The following is a 20,724-nucleotide window of genomic DNA, read 5'->3' on the forward strand; positions in this document are numbered from 1 at the left end:
ATGATCTGATACCGCCAAATATAAGAACAACATATCCTCATCTCTTGGTGTGGACAACAGAGGTGTTTGCTGTAAGTATTGCTTCAAGTTCTGGAAGGCTTCTTCACATTCTGGGGTCCATTCTGTTTTCTTTCCTCTCCTTATCACTTGAAAGAATGGCTGACACTTATCCGTAGCCTTGGATATGAATCGGCTTAATGCCGCCAACTTCCCCGTAAGGCTCTGCGTCTCCTTCAGGTTACGAGGACACCTCATCTGCACGATCGCCTGAATCTTCTTGGGATTTACTTCAATCCCCCTATGACTCACCATGAACCTAAGGAATTTGCCCGACTCGACCCCAAAAGCACACTTCTCCGGGTTGAGCTTCATCTTATACTTCCTCAGAAGTCCAAATGTTTCCTCGAGATGTTCGACATGTTCCTTTGGGATTTTTGACTTGGTTATCATGTCGTCCACATACACCTCCATTGTTCTCCTGATCAGTGGCTTAAAGATTTTGTTCACTAGCCTATGGTACGTGGCCCCCGTATTTTTAAGACTGAATGGCATTACCCTGTAACAGAACAGACCCTGGTTAGTAATAAATGTCGTGCTCTCCTCATCCTGCTCGAACATGGGGATTTGATTGTATCCCGAGAATGCGTCTATGAAGCTGAGCAGACCATGTCCAGCTGTTGATTCTGCAAGCTGGTCAATCTTTGGTAAGGAAAATCTGTCTTTCAGCCACGCCTTATTGAGGTCCATGAAATCCACACACATCCTCCACTTGCTATTAGCTTTTTTTACTAGCACCACATTCGATATCCACTCAGGATAATTGACTTCTCGAATGAACCCTACTTTCAAGAGCTTCTTCACCTCGCTGTTTATAGCCTCATACCTCTCCTGGTTGAAGCACCTCTTTTTCTACCTTACTGCCCGAGCACCTTTCTTTATTGCCAGCTTATGACATGCTACCTCATGGTCGATCCCTGGCATGTCTTCATGTGTCCAAGCGAACACATCTGCATGAGCTCGCAGGCATTGCACCAACTCTTGCTTCTGCTCTTCTTTAAGCTTCGACCCAATTCGGATCTTTTTTCCTGAATCCTCTTGTCCCAGGCTTACTGTCTCAAGCTCCTCTACAGGTTCTTGTCTGTCATTCTTGGCTCCCACTCGGGTATCAAGGGATATTATCTGCATTGCTTCCCTTGCTGCCGAAGAGTAACAGCTTCGTGCGATTCTCTGGTCGCCTCGTACCACTCCAACTACCCCATTCACCCAGTACTTGAGAACTAGATAATGGTTGGACAGCACCACTTTGCTCATCCTAAAAAATGGTCGACCTAGGATTATCTGGTAAGGACCCTCCTCATCAACCACTACAAAATCCAGCATCATAGTTCTTTCTGTCGGATAGTTACCAATCGTGATAGGCAGTTCAACCACGCCCAGAGGAACCAGCTTTCCTCCTCCAAATCCCTTTAAGGAGGTATTGGTGTGCTCCAACCTCAAATCTGATATTCTCATCTCCTCCAGAGTTGACTTAAACAACACATCAATTGAGCTTCCTGTGTCAACCAGTATCCGGTCAAACTTCTTGCTAGCAGCGGTGGCCTTGATGACTAAGGCATCCTCGTGTGGGCATAGAATCCATTCTTCATCCTCATCTGTCCACATGATTGGCATTTGCCTTACTCTTGCTCGTTTGGCTGCTGGGGTGTTGAAGAATACCTCTTTACTAGTCATGGCATATCTAGCATAGTTCTTCCTCGACCTGTTGGAATCTCCAGCCAACGTTAGACCCCCATCAATCACTCTTACTATAGGCTGCTCGTGGCTCAAGTTCCTGTTACTCTGCTCCCCTTCACATGCCGAGGCCATCATCGGAAAAGTTCTATCTATAAACTCGTCCAGGTATCTATTTCTCACCAAATCTTCAACCTGGGTCTTGAGGTCTCTACATTCTGTTGTGGTATGGCCATGAGTGTCATGGAACTTGCAATAGTGTCCCATATCCCTCCTGCCGAGTAGCTTTGTTATTGGGGCCGGGAGGTACAGTAATCCCCGGTCCTTTATGGCTTCATACACCTCGTCCAGGGACATCTTCAAGAAAGTGTACCGCCCATAGTCCTGTTTCTAGTCGATCATGTGCACTGCCCTTTCTCTATTTGTGCCATTCTGAGTTGGAGGTGGTGGCAGCGCTTCTGGTCTGCTCCCTCTACTACCATGGGGGTGTGGGTGAAGGTGACCATATGCCGCGTCATGCCTTCTCCAAGGCTCCCTAGCTGGTGAGCGAGGAGGTTGCGCTATGCTGCGTGAATACTGTGGTGGCCTCTGATGAGGTTGGTAAGCGGTTACCCGACCTCCTGTACCACTACCTGAGGCATGGTAGTCCCTCCTCTTAATCGGCCCATTTCCTGGTACGGCCCTCTTCTCTTTCCTCTTTAATCCTTCCAGTTGGTCTGTCTTAATCCGTGCTGCCTTTTCCTCCTCGATTTCTATGTCTCTCTTAGCCTGCTCGTAAGCAGCTGAATATGTCTGAATAGCTAGGCTTCTCAAGTTATACCACAGCCATCCTATCTTCACTCCTTATTTCAATCCCCTTAATGCCTGAGGATGGTTGAAGGCTCCCAAGTCGAAGATAACAAGGTGGAACCTTTTGATGAATTCCCGAAGGGTTTCCTCTTCTCTCTGCTTCATGCTCGTCAGCTCCATCATATCATCTTCCGGTGCCATTGCCCTACAAAACTGCTCTGTAAATTCCTGGCACATCTGCTCGAAGGTTTTAATGCTCCCCCGAGGAAGTTTCTTGTACCACTCACGTGCTCGTCCCTCTAGAGATAGTGGGAACACCCTACATCTTTGGGCTTGAGATAGTCCTTGCACTCCGGTTATGTCGTTGAAGTGCTCTATGTGCACCAACGGATCAGTTCGCCCCGAATATCTGAGATCTGGGAGGTGAAAATCTCTTAGAATGACTGCCCTTATGATCTCTGCCGAGAGCAGGGATTCTCCGTCCAGTACTATCCTCCAACCAGGTGCTCTACTCCTTCCTTACATATCATCAATTACATGCGCTAGTCTGTGCACTTCCTCCTCTAGCTGCACTGCACTGCACTACCAGGGTCACGTGCTGCAACTTGATCCCGCTCTTGCTCTACATCATATAAGTGTTGCCTGAGCTCTGTTTCCTCTGCATTCACCACCCCGTCATTCTCATCAAAAATCTGTCTTCCTGGGGATTGCTCTTCTTCTCTATGAATTCCTCCATGTAGAGATAAGTTACCTCGTTCACCACCAAATCTCCTGGTGGTCTGACTTCTCATCATACCGTCGTGCCCTGGTGCCACTCCGCCACCTCTCACCTTTTCCTCATAAGTTCCCCTTCGTTCACCCCTCAGTTCATATAGGATGATTGTCAGGGTCTCCATCTGCTTTTCCATCCGTTCCATTCGGTCATGCATGGCTTTTTCCTGTGCTTCAATGGCTATCTCCCTCAACGTCACGGATTCGTTAAGCCTCATATCACCTCCTTGTGCACTACTTCCTCCTACATCCATTGTTTCTTCTCTTGCTTTGCTTTTCCTTTCTCTGTCAACAGAAGTTTTTTTATTAGCTCTCCACAGACGGCGCCAAAATATTGATACGAGATTCTGGTTACCCTTTTGACCACGACCAGGATCTCTGCTCAATCAACTCGACCACGATCAAGATATCTCTTCGTAAGAATTCTTCTCCAGAAGTTCATGCGCACACAGAAACAGGTCAGAGCACGCCGGTTGTTTTCCCGACGTAAACCCTCCGACGCTCAAGTCAGAAATGAAAGTTTTGTGTTCCTAGGAACGCTAGCCACAAATCTTATGGCTTCTTTCTTATATCAATTCTTTAGAGCTCTTTTTATCTCAGTTCTAATGTCAAAAAATCTAACCCTTTTACCTTCATTGGCTGTCTTTTTATAGGCTCCTCCTGAGTCCAGATCTTCCCCTCCATTCACGCCCGTTACTTTCCCACCTCTCGAAAGTGGATGCTCCGTTTCCGTAATCGTGGGTGGTTGCATGGCCTTCGTGCCTTGATTCTCAAGTTGGAGAGTACGTCTCGCCAACTATCGTTGACTGGGTCTCCTCGCCTCAACCCTTAGCAGGAATGACTTTATGCTTCTAACAGGAGACCAGCTTCGCGGATGGCGTATTCGTGGATGAGCAGATATTCCTGCTCCTGTTCCCCTGCTACCAGACTTCTGCAAGATATACCTATTCGTGGAACCCTGCTACCAGACCTCTGCTCATCACGACTGGTCTCGTCGAAGTACATCCCCCAAACATATACTGCTGAAACATAAATTAAAAAAAAAAAAACACTCGATGAGATAACAATACAAAGAAACAACTAAACCAATTATTTAGAAAATCATATTTGCATACCACAAACTAATTTAAAGATAACGTATGATATAACAGCAGTAGCAGAAATAAGGTTGATACAATAATTAATGAAGCTCTACGCTACACCAATTAGTGGTACCATACCATGCATGATCCATCACACAGAGGAAAAAAAAAAGATTTTATTTAGCTTACTATATACGTATTGCCAGCAGCGTGCATGCTAGTACGGGGGAGGGGGAGGATGAGGAGGGCGGTTCCAAGGCGGCGTTGGCCTGTAACGATCATAGTTGTAAGGAGGTGCAGGATCGAGGGGCCCCGAGGCGTTGCAAAAGAAGGGGGTGGAGAGTTATGGTGATGGTACCGAGGAGGTGGTGGAGGAGGCAAATGGAACAATTCGGGGCGTGGTTGAAATATAAGTGTGCAACCCAAGAGGGGGGTGAATTGGAATTTAAAAAATTATCCTAGCAAATCCACACAACAAGCAATCTAATGTCTTAATAAAAATTGAAAACAATAAATTCAATCATGCACAATATTAAAAGAGTAAGGGAAGAGAAAACAAACACAATGATTTTTACGTGGTTCGGCAATCCCCGCCTACGTCCACGCCTCCAAGCTCACAGGGCTTGAGGATTTCACTAAGCTAGCCTCTCAAGGCTTCAAACGCTTACAATTGACTTCCAAGGTGTCAATGGACCTTTACAACAAGAGATTATCCCCAATCTCTTAACCCAAGTGTATCCCAACACTTACAATCTTTTAACTTGATTTTACAAAAAAAGATTACAAATGAATCTCTCTCACACAATGTGTTTGATCACAAGTAAAAGCTCAATGTGTGAATGAATGAGATGAATACAAGAATTTAAAGCTCAATGAAAGTTGTATTCTCAATATTTTGCTCAATGATGATCGTTCGAATTCATCTTGTTTGAATTGGATTGAGCTTATTTATAGTTGGAGCTGAAAAACTAGCCGTTATAGACTGTCTGCTCGAAAACGGTTCGCCGTTAACCATTAACGGTTAACCGTTTAGGCTGGTCAAAGTTACCGTTGGGTCAATTTTCAAATAAACGGTTAGCCGTTTAGGATTACCCTTTCGCCGTTAATTTTCAGAGACCTGTAAAACAAATTTGGTTTAACCGTTCTTACTAAACGGTTCAAGGTTAGCAATCTGGAAATAATCGGTTAACCGTTTTCAGTAAACGGTTCACCGTTAGTTTCCAGAATCATCATTTTAACAATACTTTGCAGAACATGCTTTCTGGAAATTATCGGTTAGCCGTTTTAAATAAACGGTTAGCCGTTTGCTACAGTGATTGCTACAGTGAAAATATTTTCTAAATTTACAGTTTGACCCCAAAACTTTATAAAACTATATTACGGCCCAAAACGTTATGAAACTTTGCACATATGTCCAATTTCAGAATTTCTAAATAATACTTTGTTAATCCTAAAACTTTCTGAAATTATGGTATAGCCCAAAATACTATGACACTTTTCAAATAAGTCCTTTACCAAGATTTCAAGCAATACATGTTTATTTCAAAGTTTTCAAAATTCTTTCAATTAAACCATAAACTTTGAAAAACAACCAATTTCATAAAATCATTTTTCCATTAAATATGAAACATTTATAATGTGAAAATAATGATTTATTTAAAAAGAATAAAAACAATCAATTTCATAAAATCATTTTTCCATTAAATATAAAACATTTATAATGTGAAAATAATGATTTATTTAAAAAGAATATTAAATAATTTGAGCTTAAAAGATTAATCATTCTTAATCTTGTTTGTTATCATCAAAATCAATATTATGGAAACATATATGTTAACAGTGGTGGCGGTGGTGGTGGAGGTGAAGGACCGTAAACGTGAGGTGGCGGTGGTGGGTGAGGAGCATATGGGTCTGCTACTGGTGGTGGTGGTGGTGGAGGACTTGGACCTGGACCTGGACGGTGGTGTCTATGAAATGCCATGTTTTTGAAAGTTAGGTGATCAATACAAAGTGTTGTGCTGTTGTTTTTGTTTTAAGGGATTTGGAGTTGTTCGTATGTACACTAGAAACATGTATTTCCTTTGACGGTTTGTTGGATGACGTGCAGATGTTTGTGCCTCGGCTTCCTCAGCCAATCAGAATTTTATTTTTGTCAAAATTCGTTTCGTCTCCTCATATACTCCGTTTCAAGAGTGCATAATATTTTATTGACTATTATTATTATTATTATTATTATTATTATTATTATTATTATTATTATTATTATTATTATTATTATTATTATTATTATTATTATTATTATTATTATTATTATTATTATTGGTTTTGACTATTTTATGATGTTTAGACTTTAGACTACAAGATATGATGTCAAAAATAGACCCATGTATAATAATATTATGTTGTTATCTTTCATTTTGATAACAAAATCTCTTCGTATCATCGCAGATTATTCATTTTCATTTTACGAAAAGTAAAAAAAAAAAGCATGGTTGTAAAGAAACTGCACCATTAATTAAATCGTGAAAATATTATTAATCATTACTATATGATTTTCTAACTTTCTAATACCAGTAACCATATTATAATATACTAACACACTTTTTTTTCAATTACACCAAATTATTATTATTATTATTTTCATAATAAATTGAAGCTGTAATAATATTTTTAGCACCATTCCAATTTATTCAATAAATATATAATTTATTATTTTATAAAATAGGCGGCCTCTAACTCTAGTTGAAAAAAAAAGGAAAAAAAATTGAATCGAGAACATGTTTGAGAATACAACAAAAATTATACCATTCAAAGAAAAATTATAAAACCTAAGGGGTATTAACAAAAATTCCTTGGACTAGGCCAGGCAATGTCTGCCACTGGTGGAAAGTAGATATTTATTTGCATTTGTGGTTGTAATCGAAAATGGTAGGGATAGTGAATCTTTTAGGTGTATTTCTTACGGGTGTCGTAATTTTGACATCGACTAAAACTTGTTTAAATTTTGACATTTTTATTAGTGCATTGAATGTAACGTGTTGCTATTACGATGTAGGGATGGCAATAGGGAGGGGAGGGGAGGGGACCAATCTCCCTATACCCATTCCTGATATTTTGTTATGTCCCCGTTCCCTCCGCGTCCCCGTCAGAATTGCTTAAGAGAATCTTTATCCCCTCTCTGAATAATAACAGGGGATCCCCGAGGGTCCCCGGTCCCCGAATAACTAATAGTCTAATACATTTTTTTTTATTTTTTTTTAAATTAATCATATTAAAATAAAAAATTCAGATAAAAATAAAGTTTAAAATATATCTTGCATTAATATTGATCCATTACAAAGTCACATTCAAAATATAAATTATTAAAATAATTATCTTTGTCAATGACTCAATCTTCATAATCCTACAATAAAAAGAAAAAAAATTATTTTTATATCGGTAATAAAATAAATAAAATAAATGTAGATACTTAATTAATATTTTTAATAAAACTATTTACCTCCTGCTCCTCCTGTTCTTCCTCGAGAAATGTGGCAAATTGAGAGCTAGTCTCAGATTTCAAACCTAAAACAATGAAAATGATATAAGTAACGTAACTTATAAGTGCAAATATTAATTACTGTATAATATAATTACAATGTAAAATAAACTCATACTGCTATTGTAAGCTCGTAACCAACTTTGACAGCACATTAAGGCCTCCAATGTGTTTGGATGAAGTTTGTTACGGTGTGCACTCACAACTCTACCACCGGTGCTAAAAGCTGATTCAGAAGCAACTGTTGTAATTGGAATTGCCAAAATATCTCTAGCAATTCGAGCTAATGTAGGATTCGAATTAGGATTAGAACTGTTGTAAATTATAATTAGGCAGCTCTCTCCTGTATCATTGTGGTTTAGATTAAAAATTTAAGACTTTAATTAGTTAATTAAGTTTAAAAGTTTAATAATATAACTATTTTAATATTTATTATTTTTAACAATATTTATAATTTTGTTATTTATTTATTAGTAATTTTAAAAATAAAAATAAAATTAAAAATTAAAATGGGGAAATGGGTAGGGGATGGGGATTCCACCTCATCCCCGTCCCCTCCCCGAATAAAAAATTGGGTAAAAATTTTTCCCGTCCTCTCCCCGAATAAAAAATTGGGTATAAAATTATCCCCGTACCCCCCCCCCCCCCGAATGAGGAAAATCCCCGAGGGTACCCGTCCCCGTGGGAATTTTTGTCATCCCTATTACGATGTCACGAAGTCAAGACTCTGTCCTGCTTTCTGCTTCGGCGTTTGTGATTTGGCTTTGCCAACACCTTCTTCCCTTTCTAATATTGTATTTCCTCCTATGGTAGGGTGAATATTTACTAATGCTGCAGTGCACACGTCACGAGAACTGGGCTTTCGGTTTGCACAGATCGAACCCTGGGCTCTTGTTAAGTTTTAGCGCCCCCCCCCCCCCCCCCCAATACCCAAATACCATCCAAACGGATAAATAACAACAATGGAAAATTCTCATAGCACCTCTTTTAAATTTTATTTTTTTTTCCTAAAAAATGATGCTATAAAAAAAAAACCATAATTTTTACTCTTCGAACCTATCTTTATATTCAACGTAATTTTATTAAATCCTAAATATATTCTCAAGCAATGGATTTTTGTAATCATGTTTGTTCTTTTGCTGGAATTTAAATTGCAATGGCAGCTAGGGGTGGGCAATTTATTCGACCTGATCCAATCCGATTAAAAAAAAATCAAGTTAGGATCGGATCAGATGGAAGATAATATCCGAACGGGTTGGCTAAAAAAAAAAACACACGCAAGACACTCAAACACCACCCACTCATTCACACAGTCACACCACTCTCAGCCCACTCAAACTCAAACCTACAACAATGAGCAGCCTACAGCCAACACTCTCGTCTCTCTCAACTCAACTTCACTACTTCAGTTCTCATCTCGCTCTCGTCTCTCTCTCAAGTCTCAACTCTCGAGATTCAAGAAAGAAAATAGAATTGTGACAAACACACTCTAAAATATTTTGCAAAGAAATATCAAATGGATGAAAAGATATAAATGAAGGATTCCTAAACCAACAGAAGTGGCAGTGCCTTTCTTTAAGCGCATTCTCAATCTTGCACGAGTGACTGATGTTACTTACAAGGATGATAATGGCTACACCAATTCTTATGTGATCAAAGACTATATCACCCACTGCTTGAGAAGCCTGTTCTCTTTTGAGTAGTTTTTGCGATGCAGATTACATCCTATATAAACTATTAATGTTGTTTTTGGAATAAGCTCTGAAATTTGTTCCTCAGAGAGCTTTTTTGCTGCTGTCATCACAATTATCAAATTCTTCCGTACAATTAGTAAAGGCTTCCCTGTTTATATATATATAAATAAAAGAAATCACCCAACATAGTGTTGTTTAACTGAAAAAGGAAATTCAAGCATCCAAAATCAAAATATCCAAAATGAAAATAAGGTACCTAATACTTGAAAGAAAGGGATATTCAATACCCGTTTCAAATCGTGCATAATCATCTAGCATGGCTCTCATTGTCCCTCTGCAGCGCCGACTTTTTCCATTATTTTCTGCCCTTCTTCACCTTCGTCATGAACCGATCAAGACCGAATGGATCAGCTTCTTCAGCCTCCTTCTCAAACTTAACCGGTCCGTCCCTCGTACCAGACCTCTCAGATGTACCTGCAAATGCCTTGTCGGGTTTAAACCGATCAGTCTTTCTAATCTTCTCCAACTGCTCATCCGCATTTGCTCCATAAATTTCAGCATCAGCATCTTTTTTGGGCCTGTAAAGGGTTGAAAGAGTCGGCTGTGCTGTAAACAAGCCTTTGTCATACACATTATACTGATCACCGTCAGTGGCAAAACCAGAGTCCATTCCTTTCTTCTGATTAAAAAGCCTTGCGTCATGAGTAACCTCACCCGCTCTGCCTCCGCCACCAAAAGAGGCCATCCCAAGGGCAACTTTCTCGCTAACATCCCGATCTCTGTCTCTAACAACCTTACTATTCTTCTTCCCCATAGCAACATCCTTGGCCAGCAAATTTCTCTCCCTCTTCCTCTCGCGACGTCTCTCCTCACGAATTCTCTCCCTCTCCCTTTCCCTCTCCCTCAGCAATCCCTGCTCGCTTTCCTTCAATGTCTCCATTGCCTTACGTGCTAAATCCCGTAGCTGCTGCTCTTTCCTTTCCTTCTCCTTCGTGAGCATCTCCATCTGCACCTTGAATCTTATTTCAATTGCCTCCCTCGCCTTCTGCTCTGCCAAATAAAGAGCCTCCGACAATTTAGCAAATCCCTCATTTACCTGAACCTCCAGAAGCCCTCTTCCTTCGGCAGCGAGCTGCTTATCCAGCGGAATTGTAAACCGCTGTGGGTTCTTCCAATTTGATATACATGGTGGGATTCTCCAATCCAGCTGATCTTTCACAGTCATAGGCCTAGGAGGGGAATGCATGACCGGTACTGGCGGAGATCCCGAAGCTTTCGGCACACGCTTGTGCTTCAACTTTGGTGGCTCAAGTGGGTCCAAAGGCATCGCCACCACTCTCAAAATCCTCCTTTTTAGGGATGGCAATGAATTGGATTTGATCCAAGATCCATGTAATTCAAATCCAATCGGATCGGATTTGGATCGGTTTAAAATAGATTTGGATCAGATGTGCGGATTTAAGACGAATCTGGAGTAGATATGGATCTATCGTAATATTTAAATCCATATTCATATCCACTCATCTTTTAATTTTATTTTATTTTAAAAGTTTCTTAATAATTGTGGAATGATAATATGATAATAAATTTTATTCATAGCATATATAGTAGTATTTACCATGTATTTAAACTCTTTTTTTTTTTTAGAAGAATGTATTTAAACTCTTAAAACTTAAAGGTTAGTTTTGTAAATTTAAAGGTCAGCCAGCCTCAAAGCATGTACATGCAATATTCAAATTGCAATCCAAGTAATATAACCTGGTAATTTATTTTATCATATTGGCCAAATAATTTTTAAGGAATATAGTTATTCATATATTTAGTCAAATATGGTCATAATAAAAATAATAAAGGACTGAATATAAATCATATTTAATTTATATGTCATTATTTAATGTTGTAGGAATGAGGGTAGGTGTATCGTGGATATTAGAATGATGAAGGAGACAATAGAATATTAGATTGATCTTACTCCTGCAATTACTTCTAAATGATATTTTATTATCTTTCTTATTTGTTGTTTTGGTATAAAAGTATAAGCTACAATATTTATTATATTTTTTAGAAAAATTATATAATTTATTTGTTATCAATACATTTTAGCCTTCAATTTTCAATCTAAAAAATTATTACTTTTTTATTACGGAATTTTAGAATTCATGATGGATCTAGAGCAGATTTGGATTTTAATTTTTTTTCAGATTTGGAGCGGATATAGATATTTATTTCTTTTTTGGATCTGGATATGGAGCGAAAAATATGGATTCATAACAGATCTGGAGCAGATATGGATCTTGATTTTTATTATGGATTTGGATCTGGAACAAATACGGATCTTAATTTTTATTATAGATTTGGATCTGGAGCAAAATAAATCCAACACATATCTACCTCATTGCCATCCCTACTCCTTTTAGCCCCAGAATAGAAGTCCACCGATTGTTGTGATGGTCTGTACATAATAAATTTGGACTCTAATGACTGCGTAGGTGCAGCATTCACAACACTGTTAACAATCTTTTCAAGTTCAGCTTTTGTTACAGGAGTAGTCACGTCAATCTCATCTTCTTGATCAGGAAAAGCGCTACCATCATCATCATCGAAATCCTCAAGTTTCCGTGGAAGTATCACCATGTTACAAAGATTTCTTGCTTGTCAATCAAGCCTGTGATTAGTCCCAAGCAATTTAAGGGTTCCTCAAGGGCTGAAAAAGAATCTTGTGTTTTTTGTTATCGTACACAACCAGCAAATTTCTCTCCCAGTAGCGGCGACTCTGTTTTAAGATTTGCTAATGCTATGCTAGTTTGCTAACTTGTAGCGGAGGTAATCTCACTAATGCTAAAACTAGATATCCTGATGTAAAAACTTTAAACACAAAAAAAGTGCTCGTTTTGAAAAATTATTTGAGATTACAACCTTATTTATTAGTTTTAATTATTACTCAAAAAAGCTATTACAATAATTGAAATCCTAGTCAAAACTAAAATAATAATAAAAACTAATTAATATGGCAACAGATAAGACAAATCCTAAACAAATTAGAAATACCAATTAAAAAGAGGAAAATTTCGGATTAGAACAAAAAGAAAGGGCAATAATCTTTATCCGTATCCGTAGAAAATAAGGAAAATTTTTTATGTAGATAATAAAGACTTGCCCACGGTAGTGTCCTAAGAAAGTAAGGAAAACCAATCTATATAAAGAGACTTGCCTGTGCTTGTCGAAAAGCATTATACCTTCTTCTTTTAATTAGCCTGCTAGCTAGCTCCTTAGTAATCAGTCCCAAATTTTCAGCTTTCTTAACTTCTTCTCCGTTACCTTATTCATCATCTTCATTAAAACAAGAAAACAGGAGAAAAAAAATGCCTGGTGTTTCAAGAATTGATAAGGGTAATGGCAGAGTGTACCCTGGATACCTTACCCCATTCGTCGCAATCACATGTATCGTTGCTGCCATGGGTGGCCTCATCTTTGGTTACGACATTGGGATTTCTGGTAAATATATTTATACTTACATACATATTAACTAGCTAATTAAGTACTGTAGTATTGTGAATTATGAGTTATGCTGACGGTTTAATCAAAATATTAACCTAGCTAACTGCATAAATAATATAACGCAGGTGGTGTGACCTCAATGCCTTCGTTTTTGAAGAGTTTTTCCCATCGGTGTACGAGAAGCAACAAGTAAACTCGTCAGCGAATCAGTACTGTCAATATAACAGCGAGTCGTTGACTTTGTTCACGTCTTCGCTATACTTGGCTGCTTTGATAGCATCGCTTGTAGCATCATCGGTGACAAGGAAATTCGGAAGAAAGTGGTCCATGTTATTCGGTGGGGTTCTGTTTCTTGCTGGTACATTAATCAATGGCTTGGCCCAAGACGTTTGGATGCTTATTGTTGGCCGTCTTTTGCTCGGTTTCGGTATCGGCTTCGCTAATCAGTCTGTGCCACTCTACCTCTCTGAGATGGCCCTCTAAATACAGAGGAGCCTTGAACATTGGGTTTCAATTGTCAATCACCGTTGGAATTTTAGTGGCCAACCTGTTGAATTTTTTCTTTGCTAAGATTAAGGGTGGCTGGGGATGGCGTTTGAGCTTAGGTGGTGCCATGGTCCCTGCCCTTATCATCACCGTCGGTTCAGTTTTCCTCCCGGACACACCAAATTCAATGATTGAACGCGGCCAGCACGATGAAGCCAGAAAGCAACTTAGAAAAGTTCGCGGTGTTAATGATGTTGACGGAGAATTTAATGATCTTGTTGCAGCCAGTGAAGCATCCAAGCAAGTTGAACATCCTTGGAGGAATTTGTTGAGAAGGAAATATAGGCCTCACCTTACCATGGCTGTTCTGATTCCCTTCTTCCAGTAATTCACTGGCATTAATGTTATCATGTTTTACGCTCCTATTTTGTTCGACACAATTGGTTTCGGCAATGATGCATCACTCATGTCCGCTGTGATCACCGGTCTTGTCAATGTTTCCGCAACATTCGTATCAATTTGTACTGTCGACAAGTGGGGAAGAAGACGTCTTTTCCTTGAAGGTGGTGCTCAAATGTTAATCTGCCAGGCCGTTGTTGCTGCTTGCATCGGTTATAAATTTGGAGTTGATGGGAATCCTGGAGAGTTGCCTGTTGATGCTTAAATCTGCTCGCCTTTAGACCGACCAGATTCTTTCACCAACGTTTGTGTTATCTACTGTTGCTCGTTCACTGGGATTGGAATCGTCCTTCTTTCTCACAATAGACCTGCGCTCACCAAAAACGGATCAGAGACGCCGGTGGTTTTGCCGGCGTAAACCCTCCGATGCTTAAGTTAGCTCAAGGTGTTTACGGGAAAACAGTGCAATTTAGATCTCAAAATGGTTTCTAAATTATTCGGAGTTTATAAGAAAATAGCCTGATTTCAATTTGGCAGCGTTTCCCCTCTCTCAATTTTTCCATCCCCTTCTTCATCGATTTCTTCTTCTTTTATAGCCGATGTCCCCACGTTCCCGCTTGCCCTTCATCCCACCTTTTTTGGGTAGTGGTAGCCTCTCATGGGGCTCTAACTGCTGCATTATGGGCAAACGTGGGATCTCGCGTCTCCCGCAACGGTTCTGGGAAAGCACAACTACCGTGATTCTGTGAGATCGTGTTTCCGCTTTTCGGGGGACGGGTACCGGCTCGGTATGTGGCTCTGGTCAGTATTCGTCTCTGATCGACTCATGTTACCCCTGTTCTGCTCGTACCATTTGGCTGAGGTGATTCATGCCGGGGTGGAAGTAGTATCCTGGCCGACCTGGTGCTTTTATTTGCTTAACACCAGTCCCCCAGTTTCTGGTCTTGTGAGTGAAATGAGTCAAGAGTAGAAACTGATAGTCGACTCTTACCAATCCGGGGGTTTCTCCTCTGGTCTTCTGTCTACCGGGACGAACCTGAGCAATTCATTTTTCTTCGGGTGAGATTTTGATCTGGGCGTGGGCCTAAATGAGCATGTCCACTGCGCACCTGGGCTTGCATCTAGCCCGGCCTCTTGTAACGGTTGGTGACATGGCATCTCCCGATTCTTCGCATTTGAAATTTGAAACGACGGGCTATCTGTCCTCGATGTACGGTGAGTGAGCTGGCGTCCCCATCACTTAAATGCTTCCATTTCCCCCCTTTTCGTTTTAAATCCCTAGACTGGAGTCTTCACCATCTTGTTACTCGTTTCTCCACCGTTAACCAAATTTTCTCTGGACTTTGCTCACACTTCCAGCGTCCGGAGTATCCATTTGCTGGGTGTTTTCTCTGTCGCGGCGGCTCTATCAGTGTCAGTCTATTCCAGGTATAGCCTTTAACATTTTCTTCGGCTGTTGTTGATTGGGTTCTGTGTTGCCCCTTTGTGTCCATATACTCGAGTTTTCTCTGTCTTCTTTTGGGATTCCGGTATGTCAAATCGGAAGAGGAAGTTAATTGTTGATGAGGGTGATGACGAATCAGGGGATTCAGGCCTCAACGTGCCAATACCCACCGATTTTTTAGGTCCCTCCAGTAGTGTAGGTCCTCCTCATGGTAGGGATACCCTTGAGTACCCACGCCCCCTGGTTGTCTCTCCCTCTCCCGAATTAAAGCTTGTAGGAAATAGGGGTGGACCTGCGTCGGGCTCTGGTGAGAACCACAGCTTTGGTGGGGTTGGGATCCCTGAAGGAGTTGGTGATGGTAAGGGGAGCAGTTCCGGACCGAGCAGACCTGCTCAGAAAAGGAACCTAGGCCATAGGGTGGAGGCTGATTCCTACCCTATTGATTTCATGGCTTGTGCCACCACCCCCACCGATCTATTTAAACTTAGGAATCTCTACAACATCCCCAACGAGGTTCTTCTTGTAGTTCCTGGAAAAGGTGATGTCCCTAGTCGGCCTCCGAAATGGTATGTGACGATGCACTTGGAGAGTTTCAGACTAGGAGCTCGGCTACCCCTTCAACCTTACTTTGCCAAGATACTGGGCGGTATGCACCTGGCCCCAGGTCAGCTATACCCAAATGGGTGGAGGGTTCTCTCGGCAATGTTTGTGTTGTGGGAGAGGTGCGGGTCGGAGGAGCCTTCTCTTGTTGAAGTGAAACATCTGTACCAGCTGCGGAGTAGCCCGAAGGAGGCAGGCTGGTACTATTTCATGTCCAGTTCCGCAAAGAGGAAACCGATCACTGGGTTTCCATCTTCATGTAAAAATTGGAAGAACAAATTCTTCTTTGCTGGAGGGAACTGGTGTCCAGCGGTTCAGTCGCTTGGTGGGGACATTTATCTTCCCACCCATTTTGTCACTCCAGGTCGTTCATTTTTGCCTATATTCTTTCTCAAATTGCCACTCATTGGGTTCTTTAACCTTGTTTGTTTTTTCAGAATCGTGGGGTTTGGTGAAGGATCTTGAAGACCGACCTTTGCTTCAGGTGGAAACTGCTCTGTTGAACGCGTCTACTTGCCAAGACCTCCTGTCGCCAACAAACTTGGTCGGTTCCCGCTTAGTAGATATTGCCACTGGAATGGATAACAAGATCCTCAGCGCGTTGAGCAGAAAGCGTGGTCGGGCTCCGAGTAGCTCCAGCAACCCTCCTCCTCCTCCAAAGAAACCCATCGTCGGTCCTTCCAAGGCGCCAGTTCCTGCTCTGCCCCCTCCTCCACCTCGAAAGAGTGGTGGGGATAAAACCTCCGACAAGAGTCCTGAGGTCAGCTTGCAGTCTGGGGACCGCTCTTCTCCTCTTCCATCTCGGGATCAAGGTGACTACCTGAGCCCATATCAGAAGGATTACAGAAAATCGGTTGGGCCCAAGATGGTGAAGGACATCGAGAGCATGAGCCTCTCCGAGTTAGCTGTTTCTGTTCAAAGAGTCTCCTTCAGGCTGGCCACAATGGTCTCGTGCTACAAGACCGGGTCCGCGCGTCATGAGAGGAAGCTCCAAGCTGATAACCAGGAGTTGAAAAAGAAAGTCGAATCTGCTGACCGTTCCAAGGAGAAACTGGCCGAGCTGAACAAGCAGCTTACGGAGCTTGAGGAGAAAGTTGCTGTTGCTGAGTCCACTTCCTCCAAGCTTGAGGATGAGTTGGGTGATCTGAAGTCCGATCTTCAGGCTACCCAAAGTGAAAGGGATACTCTGAGGGTCGCCCTTGAAGGAGAGATCAAATCCCTGAAGGACCAGCTGGCTGAGGAGAAAAGCAAATCAGCTGACGTGGATGATCGGCTGGATGCCGAGTATGACTCCGGGGTTGCTTTCAGCTATAAGTGCATCATGTCTGTGCTTAAGGAAGAATATCACGAGCTCGACATGAGCAAGCTGGAATCTGGGGTGGAGAGGTATATGGCTGGGGCCGGCTAGGGAGATAAGGAGCAGGTGGAGGTTCCTTTTGATGAGGTGCGGGAGGAAGGAGCTGGTCAGTGTGTTTTTGAAGTGGGACAAGGGTACGCGCCTCCTCCTCCCGTTATTGCTGATCTTCCACCTCCCGAGATAGCCGACGCTTCTCCTGCTGAGGCCGTTGACCTTCCTAATCCTTAGGTCTATTTTTGTAAAAAACTCTAGATTGTTATTCGCTTTGTAAACATTTGAACATTTATAAATTTTTAAATGCTCTCAATTGGCTTTCTTGTCTGGTTTTGCTCACGGGTTGCTTCTGCAAAACAACTTGGCAATTTATCTGATTTTGCCTGTTGGTTTTTTAGTGCATTGAGCAGGAATAGGCATCCGTTTGCCTTAGCGAAATTTTCGCAAAATTGCCTGCTGGTCTTCGATGACCGAGCAGGAGCGGACACTTATTTGCCTTAGTAGAATTGTCGTAAATTTAGCTGCTGTTTTTCGTTGACCGAGCAGAGGTAGGCACTTAGTCGAATTTTCGTAGCTTTAGCTGCTGGTCTTTCGTTGACCGAGCAGAAGAAGGCACTGATTTGCCTTTGTAGAATTTCCGTAGCTTTAGCTGCTGGTCTTTCGTTGACCGAGTAGAAGTAGGCACTTGCCTTAATCGAATTTTCGTAGCTTTAGCTGCTGGTCTTTCATTGACCGAGCAGAAGTAGGCACTGATTTGCCTTTGTAGAATTTCCGTAGCTTTAGCTGCTGGTCTTTCGTTGACCGAGCAGAAGTAGGCACTTGCCTTAGTCGAATTTTCGTAGCTTTAGCTGCTGGTCTTTCGTTGACCGAGCAGAAATAGGCACTTTGTTGCCTTAGTAGAATTGTCGAAGCTTTAGCTGCTGGTCTTTCGGTGACCGAGCAGAAACAGGCACTTTATTGCCTTAGTAGGATTTTTTGCAGAATTAGCTGCTGGTCTTTAGTGGACCGAGCAGAAGTTGGCACTTACTTGCCTTAGTAGAATCTTCGTAGGTTTAGCTGCTGGTCTTTCGTTGACCGAGCAGAAGTAGGCACTTACTTGCCTTAGTAGAAACTTCGTAAATTTAGCTGCTGGTCTTTCGTTGACCGAGCAGAAGTAGGCACTTGCCTAGGTAAAACTTTTATTGATTAGACTAGCAGGGGGATTTCATGCTGAATTCATCTTTATTTGAAATTTGAAAGCATTACAAGAATACTGGATACATACATGTGCAGCAAAGCCATGATGCAGTTAACATTGATATCTTGTCAAAATGGAGATTTAGTAGAGCACTTTGCTTACTGGAAATACTTCTTCAAGTGTTCGGCGTTCCATGACCTCTTCACTTCTCGTCCATCTTGGTGTGCTAATTTATAGGCTCCTGGTCCAGTGGCTCGTATCACCCGGTACGGGCCTTCCCACTTTGGGCCAAGAGCGCCATGATTAGGATCCCTGGTGTTCTGGTTCACCTTCCTAAGTACCCAATCTCCTGCTCGGAACTGCCTCACGCGCACGTTCTTGTTGTAATAACGCATGACCCTTTGTTGGCACTGGGCCACTTTCTGCACTGCCCCTTCCCTTTTCTCCTCCAGCAGGTCCAGACTTAAGCAAATCTGCTCGTCATTTTGCTCCTTAGTGAAATATTCCGTCCGATGTGTTCTCACTCCAACCTCTGCTGGGATTACCGCCTCATGACCAAAGGCTAAAGCGAACAGTGTTTCTCCTGTGGTGGTTTTGTGAGTTGTCCTGTAGGCCCACAGTACTCCTGGTAGCTCGTCAACCTAAGCTCCCTTCTTCTCTCCCAATCTAGTCTTTAGGAGCTTCTTTATCACCTTGTTGGCTGCTTCCACTTGTCCGTTTGCCTGGGGGTGTGCGGGGGTGCAGAACTTCAGGTCCACCCCCAGGTTTCGGCAAAATTCCCTGAAGTTGCCGTTGTCAAATTGCCTCCCATTGTCCGTGATGATGGCGTAGGGGATCCCATATTTGCAGATGATATTCTTCCAAATAAAATCTGTTGTCTTCCTCTCCGTGATCTGGCTGAGGACTCCTACTTCCACCCACTTGGTGAAGTAGTCTATTGCCACAATTGCATGTGTCGCCGCTCCTCGTCCCTTAGGCAATGGACCAATCAAGTCGATTCCCCATTGAGCGAAAGGCCATGGGGATGTCATAGCCGTCAGCTTTTCCGGGGGTTGTGCAGGAACCTCGGAGAAGCTTTGGCATGTTTTACAATTCTTTGCCATCCTTTTGGCATCCTGGTGCATGGTTGGCCAGAAGTATCCTTGCCGGAGTGCCTTGAAGGCTAAAGTTCTTGCTCCCGAGCGATTGCCGCATATTCCCTCGTGAATCTCTCTCAGCACATAATCCGCCTCCTCATCATCCAAACATCTCAAAAGGGGCAAGGTGAACCCTCGGCGGTACAGCACTCCATCCAGTAGCGTATACCTTGCTGCTCGGCATTTTAATTTTCTTGCTTGCCTTTTGTCCTATGGTAAAACTCCATCGCGGACATATGCGCGAATCGGGTCCATCCAGGATTCTCCAGTACTTACTCTCATCACCTCTGCTTCTTCCTCAATACTTGGTGAGGTCCTTACCTCTAGTGGAACTGACTTCGGTAACTTTGGATCTGCAATGGCTGCCATCCTAGCCAGCATATCTGCTCGGAAATTCTCATTCCGGGATATCTGCTTTACCTCCACTGCTTGGAAAAGCCCAACCATCTGCTTCGCCTTCTTTAAATAAAGACCCATCTTCTCTCCCCTTGCTTGGAACTGATCATTGAGCTGATTACACACCAGTTGGGAATCTGCTCGAATTTCTACCCTCTCTGCTCTTAGAGCGTGTGCAAGTCCGAGCCCGGTGATAAAGGCCTCATATTCAGCTTGGTTGTTTGTGAGCTGAAAGTCAAACTTCACTGCATACGTTATTTCGGTTCCTTCTAGGCTCTGTATTACAACTCCTGCTCCGGATCCTTGCTCACTACATGATCCGTCAACCATTACCAACCACAACCCCTCTGGTTTCTCCTGCTCTGCTGCTTGCTCCTCCCGAATTTCTTTCCCTGTATCGGCTCGGTCAACCATAAATTCAGCCAGAGCTTGGGCCTTGATTGCTCCTCGGGGCCTGTAAGAGAGGTCGAATTCACTTAGCTCTACGGACCATTTTACTAGTCGACCCGATGCATCTGGTTTTTGAAGTGTTTGCCGAAGGGGCTGGTCGGTCATAACAATAACCTGATGGGCCTGAAAATATGGTCGAAGTTTTCGTGCTGCCGTTATTAGAGCTAGCGCCCACTTCTCCA

General features: G+C 42.2%; 1 protein-coding gene and 1 pseudogene across 1 annotated transcript; one reads left to right on the forward strand and one right to left on the reverse strand.

Annotated features, from left to right (window-relative positions):
• Positions 1-9,796: 9,796 nt before the first annotated feature.
• On the reverse strand, positions 9,797-12,239 carry LOC18039466 (SNW/SKI-interacting protein A). Its single transcript, XM_006430638.2, has 2 exons — positions 11,989-12,239; positions 9,797-10,954 (listed from the first exon to the last, which is right to left on the reverse strand). Exons 1-2 carry the CDS (start codon positions 12,237-12,239, stop codon positions 9,961-9,963), a joined length of 1,245 nt encoding a protein of 414 aa, XP_006430701.2. The 3' UTR covers positions 9,797-9,960.
• Positions 12,240-12,967: 728 nt separating this feature from the next.
• The window catches only part of LOC18039467, a 12,622-nt pseudogene continuing 4,865 nt past the window's right edge, over positions 12,968-20,724 (forward strand).

The sequence above is a fragment of the Citrus clementina genome, unplaced genomic scaffold, assembly GCF_000493195.1.
Source record: "Citrus clementina cultivar Clemenules unplaced genomic scaffold, Citrus_clementina_v1.0 scaffold_6, whole genome shotgun sequence".
Classification (NCBI taxonomy): Eukaryota; Viridiplantae; Streptophyta; class Magnoliopsida; order Sapindales; family Rutaceae; genus Citrus; species Citrus x clementina.